The following is a 26,205-nucleotide window of genomic DNA, read 5'->3' on the forward strand; positions in this document are numbered from 1 at the left end:
TCAGGTGGGTGAAGATATAAACGAAACACGTGTCGAAGTTGAGTAACTAGTGAAAAGCCTGTAAATCGAATTCTAATTCAATTCAGTTGGAGAAATGTTTTCAAAGTCTGAAATATTATTATTTATGCTCACAACTACAGATACAATTAAAGCAGTTATATTTGATTGATTGCATCGATTTTAAAGAACTACCCACATAGAGCATTGTAGTCATCAAATAATTTTTAATTACGAATTTAAGGTAAGGCATGACATTCACTCAGGCAAACTGGTTCAGTAAATTGAAATAAAAAATAGTTTGAGCGAACTTAAAATGAAGTCGTTTTACAGTTATCTAAGTTCGTGCATAATTATCTCCAGTAAAATATACAACATATGAAAAAACAGAGGGTGTATCATAAATATTGTAAAAGAGATTCTTAGATTTCTTGTCCAATTATAACAAAATATTTATAAAATATGAAAATAATTGAAATTTAAGTAATAAAAACTTCATTTGTTCTTCTTTGAACCTGGAATGATTGTATTAACAAGTTACTATACCAATAATGAAACAAAAAATATGGTACGCCATTGTCCTTATAATAATAAAATTCGTCTTCAAATTGAGCAACCCAATAGACCGAATCGATTTGTCTTTCTTTCTTTTTTATCGAAAAGCAATAAAATCCAGATGCACATGCAATTGAAAAAACATGAAAGCGATGAATATGTGAAATAAAAATATCTATTTTTTCCAATAAAGAAAATTCGACATCCTTACTATTTTGTCTGTTTAACGCCACAAGGCTATGAAAGATATGATCATAACTCGGACTGACATGTATGAGAAAGCTTATGCTTGTGGTCATTTTTTTATTACGAAAGTCGTTACATCTTCGTAACCTAACTACATGAAAATTATTCAAACAAAAATGTAGAAATCGTTGGTGTGCAAAATTTCATTATTATGATATCCGTGTATTTCTTTTCATTTTTCAACGACACAAGATACGAAAAGAACTCATTCGGTGAAGTCAATTTCTGAAATGGTCTCAGTTATTTCGTTTATTATTCAAATGGTGAATCTTTGGAATAGGGCAGGATGAAAATTTTCAGATTCCTGAAATCTTTTTACTGATTTCCGAATGGTAGATTTCGAAAATTAATTCAGTGTAATAATATGAATTTGAAGAAAAACCTTCCTTGCGTCGAGTCGCATCGTTGAAGTTTCTCTTGAAAATTAATAAAAATGAATCGACAGAAGTTGGTGCACATCGAATGCATCAATCATCGTGGCTTCAATGATAAACAAAGCATAAAGAGTTGAGTTTCACTGCAAGACTTATATAATACTTAGTTTACGAGCAATGGAAATTTGAATTTCGTATTTCATTAATAATATAGTTTATCACAACCTGGTCGCAATGGCGAAACTAGCTAGATGCGCTAAAACTCTTAATAAAACCTGGAGAGTGATGAAAAGAGGAAGATCACAGTCTGAAGGAGGAACTTGGGGAATAATAAACTAATAATTGAGTCTCTGCAATTTCCAGCAGAGGATGTACTAAGTTAATTTATAATATTAATGATACACCCTACATTGATCTCCCATATTCCTTGCATCAAATAATTATCCGCATAATCGATAAGAGAAAAATCAATAAGAACAATAAAATTAAAGTTCAAATGAAAAGTGTCTAACTTCACCATAGAATGTATCGAAACAATAAATCATTTAGGAAATGAATACGAAATTGTTTCAAGGATATTGTATTCGCAAAAAACTACAAATCCTAAGAATAAGCAACACATATCCCCAATAGCCCCAGCAGAAAAATTTCAAAAAAAAATATACCTTGAAGATATCCCGATTGACCATATCCACATTCCTAGGAAGCCTCATATCTACTGTATCTATATCAGCAGAAAATCTCGCAAGAATTCTACCTGTTGGCGTTACATCAAAGAATAGCATAGGTAGATGTAAGATATTAGCAAGAAGGTCAGCATGAATAATTTGACTCGCGTCCGTATAACCTTTTGCGAAAGATGTTTGCCCGGTAACTAAAGCAATAGCTAGAAAGAAATAAACCAGAATATTGATGGTGAAAAATAAAAAGGGTATATATTGAAATATGAGTCATTTTTCAAGAAAATCTACTATAGCGTAGTTGAATTGGGATATTCCCAATAAGTACTCTCTACAAGAACAGAATGGGAACAACTACATACTTATATTTATTCATTGAAGTGTTTATAAATATGATTTATAAATTCCCAATACAAAATTGAATCCGGTGATGGAAATCCAACAATTTTCCTGTAGAACCACTCCTGACCAACATAGGTGCAATAATAGTACTACTGAAATAAAAACTAGAAGAATTTTATTATCCTTCAATCATCTTGAAGACTACTGATTTGACGTCAGTTCATTTTGTATAGATCGAATCAAATGAACTTTTTCAAAAATTTATAGGAAGGATAACATTGGTTGAAGTTATTAGGATTACACAAAAAGTATTATTTCCATTCACGATTAGCAGCCTACTGAAATAAGAGCCAGTATTATTAGTAGTTCATAGGTCATAGGTGATCTCGGCATTTTTTTTATTACCAAGATTTAGTTTTGGCTGACACATGGTAAAATCGCCAAATTTAAAACGCAGTAGCCCAGTTTCAAACGAAGGATCGATGTTTCTAACTTCATGGTTGTAGTTGGTCAAGTAATCATGGTATGTTAATAATACAAGTCCCACAATTTTTCGAATGTTAATACCTTTATTATTCAATACATCTGTAAATGTTTTTGTGATAAACTTTCGTCTGCTACTGATTTCTACGTCACTACAAACGTGGCCTTTGTTCCAACTTTACATCGCTCTTTCTGGAAAGCCTCAGTTTTTTATAGATGCGCTTCAAATATACGACAAAAGCAGAGCAACACCAACAGACGAATTCTTTCTTATAATGACTACCTGAAGACGCGTTCACACAGGGTCAACGATAGCGAATAAACGACAACCGATGAATTTGAGCGAAAGATGGTTGGAGTTGACCTCTTATACATAATCAAAAATTGCCAAGGGATTCTATAATGATAATCCTAGCGCAAACAATATGGCAATGATGATTGTTGAAACTACATCATTTTCAACAATGCGCGAACCCTGTGATGTTACCGATCAAAAGTCAATCGCTTCGTTGATTCTGATATGATTTTATCAAACACAATGACCGAATCTCGGTCAGCCAAACGGTAGGTTGTCTTTCGGCTGTCACCGTTGGATCAGTGACTACATGCCTTGAATGCAAACGTAAAGCCACCAATTTGCACTCTACGTATAAATAAGTATTTCACTATATATCTTATTCTCCATAACAGGAGTTCCCAAACTGTGCGCCGTAGAATAATAGGGGCGCCAGTACCCACCAATAGGTACCTCCGCGAGTATTATTCATAGATTAATTAAGTTAATCTATGGTATTATTTTACCCTATTTCAATTAGCTATGGTGTCGAGCCAAAATATCCAAGGGCACCGTGAATTAAAAAAGTTTGAATACCCCTGATCCAGAAGCTAAACAAAATTTGATATTGCAAATAAAATAAGTTTCTTCCTTTTTAGTCCACCTTTCACACAACTCTACAAGCAACAAGCTACAATTCACACTACACTTGTGTAATTCCCCATAAACATTTAGAATGCACATGCAATCCTAGAGATAATTATGGTTTAAAGTTTTAGTCCTTGAATTTCATTCTCAAAACTAAAAAATCAGTATGAAAATTTGCTTCCTCACTTATTAAATTTCGCAATTGGACAAAAAATGGATTATGCGTTCAAATCCCATTTCTAGTTATAATTTTAGGCGTTGTAAGCCTCTTGAAAAGGCCGTTAGAGTTTTAAATATATTTGTATATATAAACATACATGTTATGATATATACAAATTAATGCAGATATTTAAAGGGACAAAAAATTGAGGAAAAGAAAAGTGGGTATCTAAATAAAGACCTACGAGTCTTCAAATGAAAAATCTTAATAGATGCAGATAGAACCAAAGCATATGGAAAACAAAACGAGAAAATCAGACAATTAAAAGGGGTAACCAAATGAGAAAAAAAGACAAAGAACCAGTTCTATACTGAGGAAAAACTATCAATATTGAGAAAATTGAAATTTGGGAGATAACTGCTTCAAAAGCTTGAGAAAGAAAAATAAACTATTTTCACTTACAATACAAGAACTTTCAACGAATTCATAACAATTGTAGGGAAGTTCCTCATCTATGGCCCTGATGTCTTTCGAAAAACGACTTATTATTCTACCAATGGGTACACAATCGAAAAATTGTATGGGCTGACGAAGTACGTTCTCCAAAAATAGTTTATGAAGTTTTGAAGCGGCATTTAGGGCTGCTATTGTAAGGTTTACTTCAGAAGAGCAAACAGATATAGCTACAAAGCATAAAGACAATCGTTAGTTTCATAATTTCTATTGGATCAAATGTCAAAAAAATACCTAAAAAAATATCTTTTCAAACTCAACCAAAAATCAATTATGAGCAAATACTAACGAAACATATTTCTTTGGAAAAAGATCATAACAAAGTAATTATTTGATATAATAAATAAAAGTACATTGTTATCGGCAGATTTCGCTAAGGATTTGTATATAATATAAAACTGGAAATGTGGAAATAACATCAAATTGGATTATCCAAAATAGTATACGACATTTTCATCGACTCTTCTTTCTTGGAAGAAAACCGAAAAATCAAATCTTTATAAAATAATTACTACTGCTTCTGAGTAACTGAAAATTTTCAACACGGGTGGCGAATAATTTCATATGAACTAAGAATAAGGATATAATATATTAACGATTGATTGTCACTAAGGAAAATGCATTTCAATCTAAAGATGCCAAAATAATTGTTTTCAATTTCATAAAGTATCAAGATATTTTGTCTCAATCAATATAACTGCTTACATGTGTTTTTCAAGTGTCAAAGTGAAAGGAATAACAAAGAGTCCTTTGCTCATCGGTTCCTTAACCATGATTGAAAAGTTGAATTGCACAACAAGCCCAGTTTTAATTAAAAATTCAAATTTGCAGTCTTGAGGGCAGAAGTAATTGATATTCTGTATTCTTTTCACTTCGTGAAACTATACTTATAGCAATTAAAACGTTCAAAATACCACCAACCCCAAACAAGCAATGAATCCATCCTCTAATTGTCATTGGAAGGACATTATCCAAAACATCAATATCTTTCGAAAAGCGATTCAAAATTCTTCCTATGGGAGTGACATCAAAGAACGTAGTAGTAGAAAAACGCATCACTTTGAAAAGGAGCAAGTCATGGAGCAATTTAGCCCCATTCAGTGTTCCCAAGAACAATACCAACGATGATACAGACACCGACAGAACTAACAAAAAAAAAATGAATTTAATTTCAAAATTTGATACTGAGTTAATCAGGAGTGATATTTTGCAAAAGAACAGCGATGTATGAAATGTTAAAAAAAAACCTTGTTAAGCAACATGATCCTGAAATAAGCCAATAGTATATTTTGATGAATATGGGCGTTAAAAGATTGGTGAAAAAATGATTAAGCAATTTGAAACTTTTAAAATCATATAATAAGCGAATCTTATAAACTTTTTTCCGATTATGAAAGATAATTCGGCTATGAATCGTGCGTTACAATATCCTCCACCTTAAAAATATTATTATGTATATAATATTCTTGAGCTCCTGAGCTCGTGCGAGTTTGGACAGTTGTATTCTGTGTATGCTTACGCCATCCTAAGCGAAGCATCATTCATTATTAACTCAATAATGAATAGTGGCCACAGGATCGAACTCGGTTCTCGCAACCCTGAGTCAATGCTGCTATAGAGCAGTTACTGAGCAATGTACATTATTTACCCCAAAATAATTCTTGATTCGAATCATTCATTAAAAAATTCTTATGTTAAATCATGTTCTTTGAGAAATTTCAATTGCATAGAATGAGAACTAACAATTGTCTATCAGTTTCATTTTTATAACAAAAATGTACCACATTGAATTACCTCTGACCAAGAAATACCGTAAAGGAGTTTTCTGTCTTATAAAATAATAGGTTATACAGAATAATACCATTGAGTATATGGAATGTTGAATACTCAATGATAATACATAGATAGTGTTTGAACTTTTGCTCGATCAATTTCAACAGGGAATACTCCTTCTGACGAAAATGATGTTTTTTTTTATGGAATATCTTTGAAACGTCACATTTTGAAATAACCATTTCAACCGTTTTCCAAAAAAAATTATTTTGAGTACTTAAAAATCGACTGAAATATGCGTTGATAATAAAGGAAAACAAGTACACTATCTTGATGAGATAGACAAAGATGGCTGTCTATGAAGTCTGCGACGAACGAGGAAGGTCGTAAAATTTTAAGAGATTTTCATGACCGGTTGCTGTTGAGGCTCGCCAATGAGTAGGCGCCTTATGATGACTGCAAATCGACAGCTGTTTTTTTATGAACACACCATTGTTCTTTTCATTTTATAGTAGGCGCTGTTGCCAAATCGTAAACTAGAAACGAAGCGATTTAAATTTTAAAAACTCATAGAATGATTTTTAATAGTTTCCGCGGTGCATTTGAAGAATTCATTAATGAAATTCATAATTATTCAGTTTAAACTTGCATATACTGTGATAACCCAAATTGAGGAGGATTCCCCATTGTGATAATCTAAGCAAAATTTACTTCAGTAACTTCGAAAATCTCCAGAATTTAGAATTAAGCACTTTCAATCCTATGTATAATAAACAGGGTGTGGCTTAATGAATGATATGGTACCTATGGGCAAGGGACGTTGTGGCGGTTCTGCAAAATATGTTTAATGTTATAGAAGAAAAGTCCCTCGGTTTTCGAGATTTCCGATAATTCAAAAAAACTAAACCTTTTGCCACTCGTTTTAGTGACAACACCCAAATGATTTTTTTTTGATAGTATTCCTGGATATATTCGCTATCCAATGTAATTTATAATTTATGAGGCGCATGCATAGTTTTTTTCAACAAAGATCTATTTCAAGCTTTTTGCTAATTTTTTTCGAATTTTAACCTTACGTGGTGTAAAATGGTTACCTGAGAGCCAAAGTAAAGTAAATAGAAAACATGCCTGTTTCATTAAGATTCCAAAATGTAAATGGTATAATTCATTATTGGATTGCAATGCCGAAGTTTCATTTATTTTTGTTTGAGTCGAATTATGGGTATTTTGGTATCAAGGTAATAAAAAAATATCGATTTATGATAGTTGAAAAATACTTGATATTTCACACCAGGAGATACTTTATGTTTAATCTCTTATAATTCTTGTCAAAAATTTTATAGGATAAAAGAATTTTCGTTCCTCATATAAAGAGCATACAATTTAGGAAAAAAATTGGGAGAACTAAAAACTTTTTTGCTATTATCCAGATCAGCACTGCAAATTTTTTCTGACAGATTTTCTTCAGAATTTTTTTCTTTAGATTTTCATGATATGTAATTAAATTTCATCCCCAATATAAAAAAAAGATTAATTAATCATAATTTTTATTGAATGTCTCATAACGTCATGACAATCATAGTCTCGCAGAAACTACCGGCAGCGGTCATCATGTTGTGGTGTAAAGGTAAGCGTCCACTGGAAACGGGCCGGCCCGCAACGTGACGGTGAGCATTATTGGGTACTGCGTCGATTGAAGGTTGACCGTGTCGCATATACAGAAACAGCACCTGGGCTAGGAATGGTGTAAAGTAATGGCATATGTGCTAGAATTTTTTTCGTTACTGAAGTTGTTTCCAATATGGCACTTATGAAGAACTTGAAGCCATGTTTAACTTTTGGCATGTTTATGTAGAGCTATTACCTCATCACATCATCACTAATAACTTTCTTAAGATAGTTTTCTGGCAATCTCCTTATTTTTCTCATTCTGCTTCTCAAAATGCTATGATCAGTCACAAAAATAATAATTTCAGCTTTTTTCAGCGTGGCTAACATTTATTTTGAGTTCAGGATTCGTAAACCCAATGAGCACAGGTAAGAATTTGAAGAAATTATTCAGAACGGGTGATGTTACTTTATACGGTGGTGCCATTTTTTCAATAAATATCATGAATTGAATATTTGGAACACAACCTCGGTGTTCAGTTCATTCGTCAACACCTTATTTTTCTGATTATCTCCCTGTAAACCCGGAACGAAGTCCCTCAGGCAATTGAAACCTCGAGGTATGAGTCCACCTTGATAATCTCAGTTTATGGTTTCCATTTAACGCATTCTTCTCGGACACCCTGTATTTTCGAATATTGTCAGTGTTTTCAACGGCGAATATTTTTTCACTTAAGGTAGAACTCATAAAAATTAAAAAATTCCACCACAAATCGCCTGTATAAAAAGCTCAAGATGGCAGAAGTATCATCCCGTCAAGTCCAATAAAAGTTAATAAAATTTCAAATGCGGGACTGAAAAGTCACGCCGGCCGCGGAAAAATGAAACAGATGACTGCGCCGTCATTTGAGGCTCTATGAATAATTGTTTGGGGCTATTTGAAAACATTGATGTATCTAAGGAGGTTAGATAAGAAAACAGTGTAGAAAAGTTAAGGCATTGTATTGAAAGTGCTCGTGAAATTGTTCGTTGGCAAAGAGACAAGAGATTATCTCATCAAATAAAGATTGTGGGACGTATAGGACTATTTTATGCTCCGAATACATAAGAAGTTTCTCTTGGCTTTCAGATCATGAAATATCTATGGTCTATTAGGAATTATCATTCTATTTTGAAAGTTTTTGATTTTTGGAGGAAGGCCTTATTTCTACCTTCTGTTGAAAAGAACTCACCGTCAAAAGCACCCTATATATAGAGAACATTGTCTGTATGATTAACATTTGGATATTTGTTAGAGTAACAGGAATGGGTTGAGCAGATCAAACATATTTTATCCGTTTTTCAATATTTTGTCACTGAATGCGCCGAATCTTTCAAAATGTGAATAAGTTGAATGATATTATGGATATGATTAATCACCTGTTTCAGAAAAAAGGAGTCAGTTATTTGGAAGATATGTGATTTAGAGAGTTACTATCAACTAAAAACAGTATGAAGAAAGCATGCCAGAAAAAGAACTAAGTGAAAATCCCAGGAGAAAAACGCAACAGAATTACTCACCTTGTCCCAAACCCATTGCTCCATACACACCCAAATACATATTCCTTTTATCAATATCTGTTGAATTATCATCTCTAATCAGTGTTTTATCACTTGACCATTTCACCAGCCAAAAGTTAGAACCAACACTGAATGCTTGGAATATCATATTCAAAATAATTGTTCCTATTGTTAAGAATATACCAATTGATTTCAAATAGTGTTTGTAAACGTCTAAACTGACACTACCAGTTTCTGTTTTTTCTGCATCGATCAACTTCTCTCCAATTTTCACGTCTTTTTTCGGCGTATTACTTGTGGTACTACTTGAACGTTTCCTCAATATGTTGTTGTCCCCACTATCACTAGATTTCTGGCGCTTGAGAGAGCCGTTCATTTTCTCAGATTCTGATTCAGAAACTCTGGATCTGTGTCTCTGCAGTCTACTGGCTATATCTTGGCTCACTTCCAATGCGTTTCCTAATGTATTTGTTAATTCATCTAAATCTGGAAAAATCAAACAATGAAAAAGTTTCCAATTACACAAAAAAACAGTTCAAGGCCCGGTTGCTCAGTTCAGGATTAAGCCGAGGTTTAGTTGATCCTAGATTAATTTTGACAGTTCCCTTCAATTCTGTCAGGTTGAACAGAGACGTTTAATCCTGGACTGAACAACTGGACCTAAATCGTTGAGTTGTTTGAAAATAATATCAATTCTGTAGGAACTGCAGATCCTTATTTCATATTTCATTTGACTTACCTGAATCTTCCTCATCCACAGCGGCATTGATATGATTAATCAAAAATTCTGCGAATGCTCCTTTCTTATCAAGCAGTTCTTGGTAAGTACCAGTTTCAGATATTTCCCCGTCTTTCATTACTAATATCTGATCCATTTGTGGTAAATAAGTGATGGCATGAGTTACGAATACTCTCGTCTTTTTTTTTAGAATTCCTTTTGGACCGATAACTTGTTCGAAAATATGTTTACCAACATGACTATCCACAGCGCTCAACGGATCGTCCAAATAATAAATATCTGCATCTGCGTAAACAGCTCTTGCCAAACTAACTCTTTGCTTTTGACCTCCTGATAGATTAATACCCTTTTCTCCTATTTCAGTCTGGTCTCCAGCAGGTAACATAGCAAGATCGGCTTTGAGGGCACAAGCTTCGACCACTTTATCATACAAGTCTTTATCATAAATTTTTCCAAAAAGTATATTATCTCGCAATGTAGCATTTTGTATCCAAGCCTGCTGCGCTACATATGCTACAGTTCCTACTGAGTTCACTTGTCCAGACCTCTTTTCCATTTCTCCAAGGAACGCCGATATTAAACTACTCTTTCCAGAGCCAACAGTTCCAACGATTGATGTCAGTGAACTGTAATTAATGCGTACATTGATATTTTTCAATATATTCTCTTCACCCCAAGAAAACGTTCCGTTCTTAACCACGAGACAAGCGCCTGAAAAAAAAATCACCTTGAAGAAAATGATAAAATTTTTAGAGAAAGAAATTAAATACCTTCTGATGAATCATGGGTCACATTGCTTGGATCCAATTCTTCCAAATTTAAAAATTTGTTGATTCTTTTTACGGATACGTAACACTGTCGAAAAATATCGCATTAAACAATGAGACAAAAATCCAGAGATTCTAAATAAAAAGTCGGACTTTAGGTTTTACAATGGGCTGGCTCAGACAGAGATACGCAAGTACAGATCAAAGATACTTCAAGATTAATCCACAATTCCTTCCAATTGTGGCGTGGGGGAAATGTTAGATTTGAAATGACTCATCAGGTTACAAGGTCGTAATTGAGAGTCTCCTACATAGAGAGCACAACTTATCCAAAATGTTAATCTCAACTTTTATACTAGTTACTTCCTAGAAGTAAGCTTCCCTCGAAGCGTTTGTCATGAAATTTTGATCATTATTGTTATGATTTGAGAGGAACGCTCTCTGGTGGTTATCACGAGATTGCCGAATGCTCAATTTGTTCTAGTCCACTGGACTTACCTGGATAGTTCTTAGCCTATTGTAAAACCTACAGTCGGGGATTTTTATTTCGAACCATTTCATTCTTTCAAATCTTAATCCTTAACATATGTTTCGAAAAAAAACTTGGTTCTTGTTTGACATGCAACACGCAGTGAAAAATTATCTCCACCACATCCGCTCATCGCATTCAAATGGGAAAGGGCGAGATGGGTTGCAAATGGTTTCATCAGAGTTCCAAGGCAGCTGATTGGCGGGAATTAATACTCTATAATCTATGCCTTTATCCAAACATTACGTATAGACATGCCAGCAGAGAGTCCATGCTTTCAGTTCTAAACTACGTACGAGATTGAAAAATTTGTCATTTGTATCGAGGCGATCGGGACTTTCATGAAAAATGGAGAATGTCTGGCTACCACAAGTGCAACACAGAAGTCCTTACGCACGCGGTAAAGTTTGTCGTCGTCCGCTAGTGTTCCCCGCCGAAAAACAATTGTCTTGGCTGTACAAATTCAGGGCAGAAACTGTTCCGAAAAGGATACTTTTGTTATTTCGAATAGATTGTCACCCTGTATATTTTTTGTCTTTCGAAATCCAAAAGAAATGGTGAATATTGTTCATGCAATGTTTCCATAAATGAGTAGTTACAGCTAACTTTATACAGGGTGACAATTTGAAAACTTGCCAGTCCAATTATGTCACGACAAGGATGATTTCAGAGAAAATGCCGGAACAGGTCAATTTCTATTAGTAGGGGGATATATTTTGAGCAGAATTGTAAGCCGAAATCTCCTAAACCCTAGGTGTAGGAGCCATCACCCATGAATTCTCAGTAGGGTATAGGGGGTGAGCTATACCTCAATTGAAAGATCACTTGACCCTCTACATGAATACTATGGTTTGCAAATTTTTATTGAGTCCTTGTAGTAGTTACAGGGGCTGACAATTTGAAAACTTGCCAGGCCAATTATGTCTCGACAAGGATGTTTTCAGAGAAAATTCCGAAACAGTTCAATTTTTATTCGGAGGGAGGCATGTTTCTAGCAAAATTGTAAGCCAAAATCTCCTCAATCTTAGGTGTAGGGGTTGTCACCCCTAAATTCTTAATAGGGTATAGAGGGTGAGCTATACCTCAATTGGAAGACAATAGTATTATGTAGAGGGACATATTGTCTTCCAATTGGAGTTTAGCTCACCCTCTATTCCCTATTTAGGGGTGATAGCCCCTACACCTAGGTTTGAGCAGATTTCGGCTTACAATTTTGCTCAAAATATGTCCCCCTCCCTTTAAAAATTGACCTATTCCGGCTTTTCTTTGAAAACATCCTTGTCGAGACATAATTGGACTGGCAAGTTTTCAAATTGTCACCTCCTGTAACTTCTTCATGGAAACAATAAAAATTTGCAAACCATAGTACTCATGTAGAGGGACAAGTGATCTATTAAGAATTTAAAGGTGATAGTCCCTACACCTAGGATGGAGGAGATTTCGACTTACAATTCTGCTCAAAATATGTCCCCCTCCTGTTTGATCTGAAAACATCCTTGTCGCGACATAATTCGCCTGGCAACTTTTTAAATTGTCAACTTGTATTATCTCCGCCGAAGTTAAAATGATGCATTTTGAGCATCTGCTCTGATATACCTAATTTTTCTACTACTTGAATGTATACATACCTTTTACATGGAACAAACATTATTATTCAAATTAAACGAGTAGCAATAACAGCCATCCAAATGTAAAACTTCGGCGAAGATAATGTAAAAGTAGCTTCAACTCCGAAATTAGGGCATTTAGGTATGGGAAACATATCATAAAAAATATTCAGTATTTCTTAATGATTTCAAAAGACGAAAAAACTTACAGGGAGATCCATTTGAAATATCAAAGTTCATTATAATTCCGTAAAAAGTTAAGATCTGAAAACAATGTAAATACCACCATGATATCGGCAATATCAAAATATCCCTACACACCAAAACCTATAAAAATCGCGAGATCAATTTCCGAGATAATTGAGTCGTTCCATCCTTAAAACTCGCCATTTATGTTGGTCCTACTAATACTGAAACATGCCCCGTTTTCACGATGTCATATGACACTCTTTTTCATACATTTTCGTGCAGTATCGTTGTTTTTCGGCCTGATGGCGAATTTTAAACGATCTTCTTCAACTGAATCTGTGGGCGAACTACGGCCACGTTTGGATTCAATGTACCGGCGATATACAACGGTCTTGTATGATGCTTTATCGCCAAAAATTGAAATAAGTTGATTGATGCACTATTCTTGAGTCATGTCGGAATTCGTTATAAATCAGAAAATTCTTGAGATTCAATTCCAAATTTGGCTGTGAAGAAGATCATTACTGCTGGCATGTCAAAACGTTCTGAGCACGTATACTTTAAAAATATCAAGATTGCAATAGCAGATTTCACCTCGTCATACAAGTAATGCCACCTCTTAAACATAAAGAGCAATCCTCGTATATATTTACTCCAAAGTACTCTGCTTGTTGGCTCCTAACAAGTGCTGTATACATTTTCACTTTGAAACATTTCTAATCAACTTCATTTTAAATGGAGCTTTTGAAGAAAAACCTTGACCAAGTCTTTATTTCAGAACAGATGTTACAAATCAAGATTTGAAGGAAAATTTCTCAGTAATATAATAAAATTTCAGATGAAAATAAAAGCTGAAGTATTTTGGGAGTCAATATGAATACGAAAGTAATGAAAAAGTATTTCAATGTGATTTGTTATCAGCAGTGATATGAAAGAAAATACATTAGTTCAATTGGCAAAAACAACTTCTTACTGCAAAATATTTCACTGAACTGCCACTTCAACCACTATATAATTTGGGCATCTGGTTAGACTTTCAACATGTTATCAAAAAAACTAAACTCCCATAATTTAGGAAATAAGGCCAATTGAACTAAATATGTATTATCCTTTGAATGAAAGATTTAATATTAGCTTACTTGAATCATGTTCGATATCATCATTGGCAACATACTCAGTGGAAACCTTAAAATGTTGAACAGTGAAATTGAAACGAATGCAGTGGTGGCATCGAGAACGTTTTTTTCATCCACCATTACATATGAGGCGAAAGAGACCAAAGATACCTGTTATGCATGCAAATAAAATAATATGAAATAATGAAGTCGATCAGTTTTGCTTATGAGAAATTAAAACTTCAAAAATAGAAATTTTTAGGACGAATCCTTTTTTTAATATACAGCGTTATTCACCGCGATAGACTTTTCAACGTTTATGGAGAACTAATCATAATTTTCTACAGTGAAATTTCTTCCTAGAATATTTTCAGACTTCTTCAATCTTACATTATGGCGGAAAAAACCTATTAATTCCTTATTTCGAATGGATCACTCAGTATATCATAGCATCGTAAGATAGCTGATTTGACGGCAATTTCATTAGTATACCACGCCTTGGGTAAAAGCTCAACGATTTATGAGTTACTAGGATTCTTACAAAAAAACTTGTGAAAATATGGATTCACTCTTCTATTAATATGTCTGCAGAGATCAAAAAAACCTGACCATTATGGAACTGTTTGCTCTTTGGACATAAAATGTACAGGGTGTTTATGGAAACATCATCAAATTGGACAAATCGAATTCTACAAAACTCAAGATTTTCAAATTACAACCTATATTTTTTATTGCTTTAGTCGATTTCATGTAAAAAAAGAGGGGAAGTTACCCAAATAAACCCTATAACTAAAATGGAAACTTTCAGAAGATCCCAAGATCCCCGAGAATCTCAATAACCCGTAAACCGTTGACTATTGGTTTGGCATACTGTTGAAATTGCCATAAAGTCAGCTATCTAAAGGTGCAAAGATATACTGGGTGTGCCATTTGAAATAAGAAAGTCGTATGCTGTTTACGGTATAACCGGAAGTTGGAGAGGTCTGAAGATATTTCAGGGAGCTAATTTTCAACACAAAATTGTGCTTATTTTTCCAAAAATTTCTAATAGGCCATCGCGGTAATAAATGTTTTTTCTCACTATCACATTGCATTCAACGTGAATAAATGAGTTCAGAACTCGGTTCAGAACTAACAAATATTTTTTAATTCCTCAATAGCTTTTACAAATGAGAAATTCAGAGAAACTGTACCAGATTGAACTGAATGTGGCAAATACCTGAATGTAGATCAATAATTTTCTGTCTGTAGAAGTTTCCACTTTCAATAAGAAATCCTTATATTCAAAAAGAACATGAGAAACTGAGTCTTACCAATTTCAACAGGTAAGTACCTTCTTGAATACGGGCTGATGTAATGAAATATTTCTATTACCAAGATAATCTTATAATATTGGGAAAAGCAATGTTTTTTAAAGGAAGATTACGCGGAACTTATGAATTAATTGATCGTCACCTGCAAAAGTATATCTTCCACCTCATTAGTGATTTAGTTTGTAGAAATACAAAGTCATTACAAACTACTAAATATATATCTTATAAATACCTCAACAACAAAAACAATCAGCATTGGTAGAAGAGACATAGGAATACGCATTATGTTGAAAAGTGTAATTGACACAAAAGCCACTTGAACAGTCAGAATGTTCGAAGAATCAGATAAAACGTAAATTAGGAATGTAATCATTGTGATCTAGAGGAAAAAATAAAAAATGAAATTAATACAATTTGAATGCTGCTTAGGTACAGATCCTCTGTGAAAAAACAAAAATACAATAAAAGTATTCACAATTCAAATTTACTTAGTTTATACAGAATTGGAGACTGATAAAAAATAAAAAAGCGTCAAAAAATTCATGAGATTATCTTTGGAAATTCAGAAAGATACACATAATATACCTACCTCATTTTTCCTTTTTTTGATTTTGCCCAAAAATGCTCTGGATAGTTTAGATTAACAGTCGCCCCAGGTAGGTGGCGTTGCAGTCGAGTTATATGGTTATATCAATTTTTATGAAATTTTGCGTGTACCTCAGGTGGCCCCAGATGGTTAGATTCATAACTGGGCCGGCCGGTATCGTTGCAGTCGAGTTAAACGATTGTATCAATGGAATTTTTGTGTTTTCGCTTGGAGCTCCGAATGGTCGATTGTGCAGGGTGGGCAAAATTGGTGATACCTGAACTACAACTTTTTCTACCCAACGAGATAGAGGAAAATGCATGACATTACGGTCGTATTTTTTCGAGGAACTAATAATGCCATCAACTGCATTCCTCTATCTTCTTTTTGTTTTCGAGTTATAGGTCAAAATTAAAATTTCATCTTTGGTCATTCTCTCCGTTTTTGTTCAATCTAGGATGTTCAAATGGAAACATTACACAGACACTTTTTTTATAGCAATCCACTGGCGTACTATGATTTTTACCAACAGGTATATTTGATGAGCTATAACATAAAGATGTACTTTTTCTTATGAAAACAGTAGTTTAAAATGACTTAAAAAGACTGAGGGCGATGTATGATATATTTCTAAAACGATAATAAAATGGCGATTCTTTCTAAGTCATTTTAAACTACTGTTTTCATAAGAAAAACACAACTTTATGTTATAGCTCAGCAAATAAACCTGTAGGAAAAAAATTATAGTACGCCACTGGATTGCTGTCAAAAAAGTGTCTTTATAATGTTTTCATTTCAACATCATAGCACAAACAGGAAAGCAGATGATGACCAAAATTAAAATCGCTCAAATTTAAAATTTGGCCAATAACTCAAACACAAAAGAAGAGGAATGCAGTTGATGGCATTATATTTTTTTCCCAAAAAAATAGACGACATAAATGACACATCAATTTTCCTCTACCTCATTGAGTAAAAATGGTGTAATTCAGGTATCACCAATTTTGCCCACACTGTACGGTCGGTCACAGCAGTCATAGTGTTCGAATTATTAATTTCAAACTTTCATGCATAGCTTAAAATTGGTGAGATCCAGTTCTCAAAAATAAATGCAAGCATCGACAGGCAACGTAAACCGGAAATAGTTATTTTCCTATCAAGTGCGGAAAGTGATACTTGCCCGCACGAAACTGCCGTTGCCCGAACGATGCGAAGCAGAGTTCGGGTAAGCAGTTGAGTGCGGGTAAGACACTTTCCGCAAGAGTTAGGAACAATATTTTTTCTACAAGAGCTTGAAATATATAAATGTATCCATTTCACGAAACTGATCATATCTCATTTGATTAATTCATATATAATGACAGACGTAATTCTGCATGTCGTTACTATGGGTTTCTCATCGTTGGCGTTCTGTGCATAGAAACACGATAGAATTTAATTTACTCTATAATATTTGCGTGCGGGAAAAACCCCTGCTAATCCATTCCCGCACGCACCTTTTGGGAAAGTGACTCTTTGCAACTTGGAATGCGTGCGGGAAAAAGGTTGAACGCCCACATTTGTAGAAAAATTCTATTAATCAGTAGTATTTTCTAACATGAAAACTTTGAACTCAAAATTTCAATTGGAACTTAAAGTTGTGTTAATGTTATTTGACAGAGCAACGTCTGTCGGGTCAGTTAGTATTTCTATTTTTTCCAAAGATATCCTCTCACTCCAGATAAATATATGCATTGTAGTTGAATGTGAATACTGACACTAAAAAAATTGAATGACTATTTGATTATTTGCAAATGTCCTATCAAGAAAGGAAAACTAACGAACATAAAAATCACACTGTATCTTAGGAAAATAAACTCAGTTGATTTTGTTATTATTCTAATTACATGAATTTTATCAGGTACATTAAGGCTGCTTGTAGATACGATAAATGCATTTCTAAATAAATCATTCAATTTTCTCATGTTAAATATTGCGCAAGGAGGTTAATTCTTACCAAAAAAGGAGCGCAGGACCATATAAACGATGTACCTGCATTCATATATGCTGTTTGCTTGAGCACTGCAATCTCTTTAGACCTTATGTTCAACACTTGTCTCTCAAAGCTTGGCTCCCAAGCATATAATTTCAAAACTTTTATTCCATTAAGTACCTCATTCATCAATTTTACCCTTTCGTCCTTGTTCTTCATTTGCTTGATCTGAAGGACTTTCACTTTATTTGCTATAAAACCATTTACTGGAATCAAAATGATCATCACTGCTAATCCAGCTAATACTGAGGGTCCCAAGATCTTCCATAGGAAATAGAGAGAAAGAATGATTTGTAATGGTGCTGACCAAATCAAATTCAAAAAAGCCGTTAATTCAACAAATTTTTGAGCGTCAACCGACATCAAGTTCACTATTTCTCCAACAGTACTTTCTTTTCTTGCAGCTGTAGATATTCTCAGTGATTTGCGATAAATTGTAGAGACTAAAGCCGTCCGAATTCTTATACCAACAAGAAACATTCGATTGAAGTACTGTGCGAGTACCATGGTTTGTATGGTTGCAGTTAAAAAAAGGAGACCTGTATATAGGAAGCCTTTCCATGGTTCCTCTTTATTTTTCGCAAAATTTATGAGGAGACTGAAAAAAATAAAGATCGTTTCATGTGTCTTGAAAAAAAAAATTGTATTGTATTGTGATCAAAACAGACCCACAACCCTATCAAAAAAAAGTACATGGCCCCTAACAATGAACTGTTTTGGTTGAAAAATATAATGAAATAATAAAAACACTTACCTTAGAATTTGTGGACTAACAAATGACAGAAGGTCTTGAATAAGTTTCAAAAATGCGCCAAAAAAGAAAGTTGACCCAAAAGACTTTACCAAAACGGGCAATATAGATGCTTCTTTTTTATTCGGATTATTGAAAAACGCCACGTTTCCTGTATCAGGTTTGTAAGTCACGTTTGTCTCTTGGACTGAGGTGTAGCTGTAAATGACAAATTCATTATTGCAAACCCTAACCTATTGTATAGAGCAGTTATTAGAGTAAATTTTGATTAAAGAGATTAGATTAGATTGAAATTAGGGAAGTATTTATTATAATTTTTCATCTCACCCATGAGTTTTTCTCAAAGTAGCCTGCCAGTTCTTATTGAAAATAGGAACAACTTCAACAGCAGAATCTTCTGGTTTCAAATCCCAGAGATCTTCAATAACTAAAGGTTTTTTATATCCTAGCCATGCAAGTTTATCAAACCAAGAGAAGAGAATTTTCGCCAAAAATCCACTTTCTTCTTCTGGACAAGGTTTCTGAAACATTATAGTTATAGTCACACATAAACTTGCATCAGTAAATGTAATGATTCACATCGGTAAATTTAATAATTATTTTTGATTTTCTTCTTTCTATTTCGGATACGATCTCTAATATAAACAAATCCAAAAGAAATAAAATCAATATGTTTATCAAGAACAATGTCTGAGGAGACAAGAAAAGCTAAGCATCGTCATACAGCTAAGCACCAAAATTCATAATATACAGGGTGTCTCAAATACGATGTCCAGTGAGGGGATCTCGGAAACTAGAAAAGCTAGAGCAAAACCGATGACGCATTTCTCTCTTTTTCAGAGAAACGAAGAAAGGTGAAAACCGATCCTTCGTTTGTGAGTTATTAGCAAGAAATGAGATTTTCACGATTTTGAAAAGTTGAAGTTACAGATCTGAAATTTGAACCTTCTACAGGCACTTTTTTACGTAAAATCCATTGCAAAGTCGTTTGTCAGTAGATTCTACGTATAAAAATGCCTTTAGAAGGTTTTATGTTTGAGATCTGTAACTTTAAAGACAAAAAAGTTATGAGAACTTTTCGAAATCTAAATTTCTGCTAATAACTCAAAAACGAAGGATCGAAAGATCATTCTTTCTCTGAAAAAGAGCTCAGAAACGTGTCATCGGTTTTGCTCTAGCTCTTCCAGTTTCCGAGATTCCCTCACAGATAAGGCAATAAAATGAATCAAGTTCAAACTTTGGTCTCTGTTTTCGATTCCATAGAGGTCTTACAAAAGGGATATTGGAAGTTTTTCTAGAACTACAATTCGCGAAGATCTTCGAATTAGATTTAAGACTGCGAGGGATGTTCAACTTTCTTGTATATTTCTCATTAACTCAAAGTAAAGAAGATATATCTTACCTTAGATCTTGGATACTTAGTGATTCTAGGAGGTTGGTCAACAAAACAATTCAACAGAAATACAACCAAAACGACTGCATAATATAATATGAAAGTAACATATTCAAAGAAAGATATAAGATATCCTTCACCAGCACTGGCTGTACGAATCTCTGTTCTCAACTGAAATGCTCCACACACTACCAGGAGTAACCAAAATAAAAATTGAAGTCCTGATGTCCTTAACCCATGTTTGCGATTATATAAGAGGAGTAGTGCTGATAGTGCCTGCAAAAACTTAGAATTAGCACATATATATACTTCAAACCTAATAATTATTTACTATTCACTAAATTATATCAAGAAGAAGTGGACAAATGAAAAGGTCCACTTTGTATTTGGATATTATTCCATAATTATGGGCTTGTCAACTGTGGCCTCACCCAAAGAAAATTTTAATAGGAAACATGTGCCAACTGGCCTACTGCCGAGCTTAGCATGTCCTCTGCTCAAGCATGACTTATAACAGAAAATTCTAATTTTTTCACTTTACATTACTTTTGTAACAAAATCTTCCAGTTTTCTACATGTGAGCAGCTCCTTTATTTAGTTAATTCTAATATTTTTTATTATGATGTTTTTTTGATTGGCTTACGATGGCAAAAAACGAGAAAACCCATCAACAAACTAAGAACTGAATTTAAAGATTTTCAATGGAAAAAGATCTTGAAAAACAGCACAATGAAAAAATTAAGATTTTATAACTCATTGTCCCTGCCATGAAATTTTGAATCATATCAATCAAGCCAATGATTTCCATTCATTCCAAATCTTTTCAAAAAAATCTCATCACCTTTCCGAAAAGAATCAAACATTACCTCAGAAATTAGCTTTTGGTAGATGTAAAAAAATTGAATTTATTGCACCACTTAATTTTTTTTAACGAACAGCAACAATATAAAATAAAATATCTACTATATTGCATGTATATCAAAGATCAAAAGACCATGTTCAACTGAATGAACCTAAAACATTTTGGATTCTTATACAACTTTCACAAACTTTAAGGAATGTGTAAAAATGAAGTTGTGGTTATAAAATAAAGAAATTGATTTATTTTATTTCTTATTCATGTTGATTTTTCAAAATATACAGTTTCCCTGACCTTATCCTGAGAAGCCTCTCTAGGGCAAAAAACTGATGGAGGTCCATAATTCTAGATAGGGCATCCGATGGAAATAGAAGTGGCCTTTCGTAAATGATGCGCAGTATTCATTTCTGGATAACCTCAATTCTTTTCATTTGGGTCTCATATGCTCCTCCACAGATTATTCCGTATTTTATTTGGGATTGGCAAAGAACGAAGTGAATCTGTCTCAAGTTTGCGATATTTAAATATTTTTTGAGACGAGTATCTGAACTTAGAAAGTAGGTAAATATCTGAGTTTTTTCATCAAGCTTTCAATGTATTTGTCCTATCTGAGTCGTCGGTCTATTGTGACCCTTAAGTATTTTAAATGTTCGGCTTCAGGGATTGAAGTATCTTAATCAACCCCAGTATTACCCGTGCATGGATTACCTGATTGATAAGAAGAAAATGGTAAGTATTTTGTTATTTCCAAATGGAAGGTCAACTTGTTTTCCCGAAATTAGTGTGGAGATCTTTTTCGGCCTCTATTTTAAGTTCCCCCCAACTTTCAGCCTTATTGCTGAAGCTGGTAACCTTTCCTCTTTTCTTCATTACTAGTAGACTATTTACATAAATTGTGAATAGTATTTGCCCTAACACTGTTCCCTGCGGTATTTCGAATTCAACTGTCTTCTTCTCATGTAATTTCACATATTGTGTTCAGGGTAATAATAAGTAACTTCTGATGAGATCATATGTCTTTCCTCTAAAGCCGATCACATAGAGATTTCGAAGAAGTTTTTCATGATAGATGGTATCAAAAGCGTTCGCAAGATCTATAAACCTAACCAATTGTATACAGTTCCTCTTATTCTTCTGATCGCATCTTTTGCTGATTTACCGCCTCTAAAACCGAATTGATTATCGGATGAAATTTTGTTTTTATCTAAAAAATTTAGGATACGAGATTTGGATGGATTTGGACATACAAATCGGTATGTAGTTTGATAGGTTCCTTTCTTCCCCTGACTTGAAAAATGGCTTGATTATACCTATTTTTGAGAACTCTTGGAAACTGTCCAGTTTGGAAGCATTTGTTCACCAGGAGCATAAGAGGTTCTGGTATTTCCATGCATCCATGGAAAGTTGCAATTGCATAAAACTGGTTACCGCTAATTCAGGTTAAAATGTGATCGAAATTTTGAATTGAATAGTGACAAGTAATGGAAGAGTTCTTCTTTTCTTTTCGATGAAAATCTGGAAATGGATAGGAGCTAAATGATGTGCATTCAAATAAATTCGTCAAGTAGATTATGGAATTTTGAATGTTGATATTTTATGCTTGGGTGTAATGCCTAGCTTCAGCTTATGGAGGGTAGCATTTCCTAAAACATTTTGTTATTTTCTTTCAAATTTGATACTACCAAGTTTAGAGTTTCGCATTTTGCGAGAATCTGTTAGGAATTTTCCGCGAAAAGTTACACTAGATACAAATATCATTGAAATTATTACATATTTCTACTCCACAAAAAATGTGGTAGTACAAGCTGACAGTGACGGCACATCGATCGTCAAAATTCCAAAGCCCACTTGACAAAAAATTTTTCTGAACGTTCGTATTTTTATAATACATATATGACAGTCTGCTCTTTGCTGAGAAAATCCAAGACAAGTTAATTTTTCATTACATTTACGATATGTCGCTACCTTGTTTCAACATCATTACTCATTTCATAGAGAAAAAGAACCTGTATGCCACTGGTACAGGGTATTTTTTTTAGATATTTTTTTTGTTGTACATGGTGTTAATGAAAGGCAGCCAAAAATTTTGGGTTTTAATGCAGTATTTGAAAGAAGTTGCTATGGAAATATTATAATTTTATGAAATCAGCTTTTCTTTCTGAAAATTCTAGCTACAACTTCGACCATGTTGGATTTTTTTCGAGTGAAACATCATCCTTGGTTTATTCGTAAGAGGAGCAGCGTATTTTTTTTCGATCTCTCCTTGTTCTACAGAGTATGAATATGGAAACTCCGATTTTTAGGCTATGAATTAAGCTGGTTTGTTTTTCATGTTGAGCGGTTTGCTAGGTCATCTAGAAACGTCTTCACCATTTTTCGATACATTGCGTTGCTATAGGAACTGCATCGCAATTACTCCTAGAGCTCTAAAATGATCACCTCGAGATCGTCCTAAGATTTTGACTCATATACTATAAGTTTCTGCTCTTGACGATAATTATGCTCGTTGGGGTCAAGCATTATCTCCCAAAAATACAAAACTTGCAGTGCTTAGAACTGTAACAATGAACAAAACTATAGAAAATTTTATTATCTTTAATTTTATTATTATATCAGTATGTCCACTCATGGCAGTATTTCCATAGCAATGCAATGTATCATGAAAATGATGAAAAATTTCCACAGGTATTAACCCAACAATTCACCCAACACAAAGAAAAACTGTGAAAGGTTCTTGCTATTTCTAAATTCTTAGCCAAAAACAGAAATTTTATGTTTTTCTGTACAACAAGAAGAGCTTGAAATCAATATCCTACTTCTCAGTCACGTAAAGACTCGGTAGGGATAGTGCTTTACACAACTGGCAAATAAACATAGTTATAGCTGGAATTCAAAGGAAAAAGGGTTATTTCATAATATAGCGATATTTCCATAGCAATGTATTCGAAAAGAGGCCTCTACTATTTCCAAATTCTTCGAAAACAAACGGAAATTTTCTACTTTCTTATACTCACACCCTGTACAACAAGAAGAGATTGAAAAAAAATACAAATGGAAGATATTAATCATCTCGGGGTGATATTCAAAATCACTTAAGTAATGTTGAAGCTAGAGCTAGTTAAACTTAGGCAATTTTTGAGCTTTTGCACTCCAATTACTGCTTAGCTTATTTGTCCAAAGCTTTGGCAAATTTCTGGTATAATCCCTAATGTTTTCAACAGCTTGTATCATAAAGTAAACATAGATGAAAGACTGATATGATTGGAATTACTTGCAGGAATTGTCTTCTAATGAATCTGGTGAGTTCAAACTGCAAGGAATATTTTTCATTCAAAACAAATTTACTCTGCACATAATAAACTGACTTTTTCACATATAATATTAACCAGCTCAGTGAAAAATATTCAGGCAATAGTGTCCATCGAAAATTCACGGAGAAATATAGGTCAGATCTGTTTGAAACATTGTACAAAGACAAGAAGATGCTTCTTTTTTAAAATACATGTTTGGGAGAACCTATAATTTCTGATTGTGACAAGAATAGATATAAGAGGAAGGTTTGTAAGAAATTGTTCATTTTTAAGGACAACCTCAGATAGATAGAAATAAATGTCGGATCTGTTTGAAATTTTGTACAAAGACAAGAAGAGGCAAATTAAGCTTTTTTTTTTGAAATATTTGGGAATATCTATAACTTCTGATTGTGATAAAAATGGATATAAGGTTTGTGAGAAATTGTTATTTCTGAGGCCAACCTCAGATCTGTTCATCAACAGTGGTCAGCGAATTTCACATGTAAGGGTGAACATAGATAATAATTTATATTTAGGGTGTTTCACGAGCAGTTGGCCATAGCCTAATGGTGAATGAGGGTCATCTAGGCCTAGGCCTTTCAGAAAAGTTGCTTTTTTGTACTCAAAAGCCATTAGATTCGGAGATATGGATTATGGATTTTGTCTTAAAATTTGGATATCCATAACTGGAGCACGAGTAGTCCGATTTTGATGAATATTTGTGGGCTTGTTTACTTCCAATAGCTCTTCAGAATTGGAAAAAACAAATTTTTTCAATCAAATTCAATTTTCACTTCGCATGGCACACTTGTTACAAAAGAGAAACAAACGACAAATTACCTTTCAGGTTGATTATATATATATTGATCAAATATTATATTTGAAAAAAATATTATTAAACTATGAATTCTTTCAAAATTATCAAAACTTAGGGATAATGACGGGTGATATCTTTTTTCAAAATCAATTCACATAATGAACATTCAATGTACAAAAAATCCATATTTTCTGAGCTTCTTCTTAATATTACAGAGCAAATACACTCATAATATTATTTTTCCTAGATGGTACTTGCCCGTCATTCAATCTAATAATTAATAATTTCGAAAAAAATCATAGTTCATTAATACATTTTTCAAATATATTTTTAAGGCAACGTACTTAAACACTTAGTGTGTTGATGTCTTAGAATGAAAGACAATCGAAGGGAGGGCTTTTGCTATCCAAAATATCTGAAGGTGCCAATGAAATTAATAACTGAATAATTGATAACAGGACCGTATTCCGAGCATGCAATATGATTTCATTCATTTGTTTATTGTTTGTAACAAGTGTGCCATGCGAAGTGAAAATTAAATTTGATTGACAAAAATGTCCATTTTTCAATTCTGCAAACTTAAATTTTTCCACTGATCCAGAAAATATAGATTTCGATATTTGAAAGATAAATCTCAATGAAATGAAAGAATATTGGGATTCTTGGACGATAACCTAAGAACAATAAATCTCAATATTCTGAGGACTGTCCTGATTATCTTGAAACTGCATCTGCCATCTTGAACATAAATTCCATTAAAATCAGATATTTTCATCAGAACATTCTCATGATATAGATATCGAAAGTTAAGGCTAAAATCCATAAATCACCCTGTATTTCTTAAACTAATGGCCTAAAATACAAAAGAAGCAACTATCCTGAAAGACCTAGATGAGCTGAATTCAGCACTAGCCTATGGCCAAGGACTCGTGAAACACCCTGTATAGGCAATTTGCCCTTGGGCAACCTTTCTTTCAGAATATCTCATGAATGGTAAAACCT

General features: G+C 33.6%; 1 protein-coding gene across 4 annotated transcripts in view; it reads right to left on the reverse strand.

Annotated features, from left to right (window-relative positions):
* LOC123313699 (multidrug resistance-associated protein 1) overlaps window positions 1-26,205 on the reverse strand; it is a 48,766-nt gene that overhangs the window by 9,008 nt on the left and 13,553 nt on the right. The window contains exons 4-12 of one of the 4 annotated variants that reach the window (XM_044898682.1): window positions 20,244-20,510; window positions 19,169-19,362; window positions 18,845-19,039; window positions 18,055-18,688; window positions 14,184-14,330; window positions 10,723-10,807; window positions 9,953-10,663; window positions 9,214-9,699; window positions 4,222-4,442 (exon numbers count right to left, since the gene is read on the reverse strand). In XM_044898682.1, the coding sequence (XP_044754617.1) occupies window positions 4,222-4,442; window positions 9,214-9,699; window positions 9,953-10,663; window positions 10,723-10,807; window positions 14,184-14,330; window positions 18,055-18,688; window positions 18,845-19,039; window positions 19,169-19,362; window positions 20,244-20,510 (2,940 nt within the window). Of the gene's footprint in view, window positions 1-1,837; window positions 2,059-4,221; window positions 4,443-5,193; window positions 5,418-9,213; window positions 9,700-9,952; window positions 10,664-10,722; window positions 10,808-14,183; window positions 14,331-15,704; window positions 15,852-18,054; window positions 18,689-18,844; window positions 19,040-19,168; window positions 19,363-20,243; window positions 20,511-26,205 lie in introns of all 4 variants that reach the window. The other 3 variants (XM_044898681.1, XM_044898680.1, XM_044898679.1) reach the window with 3 other exon arrangements.

This window comes from Coccinella septempunctata, chromosome 5 (genome assembly GCF_907165205.1).
Source record: "Coccinella septempunctata chromosome 5, icCocSept1.1, whole genome shotgun sequence".
Lineage (NCBI taxonomy): Eukaryota > Metazoa > Arthropoda > Insecta > Coleoptera > Coccinellidae > Coccinella > Coccinella septempunctata.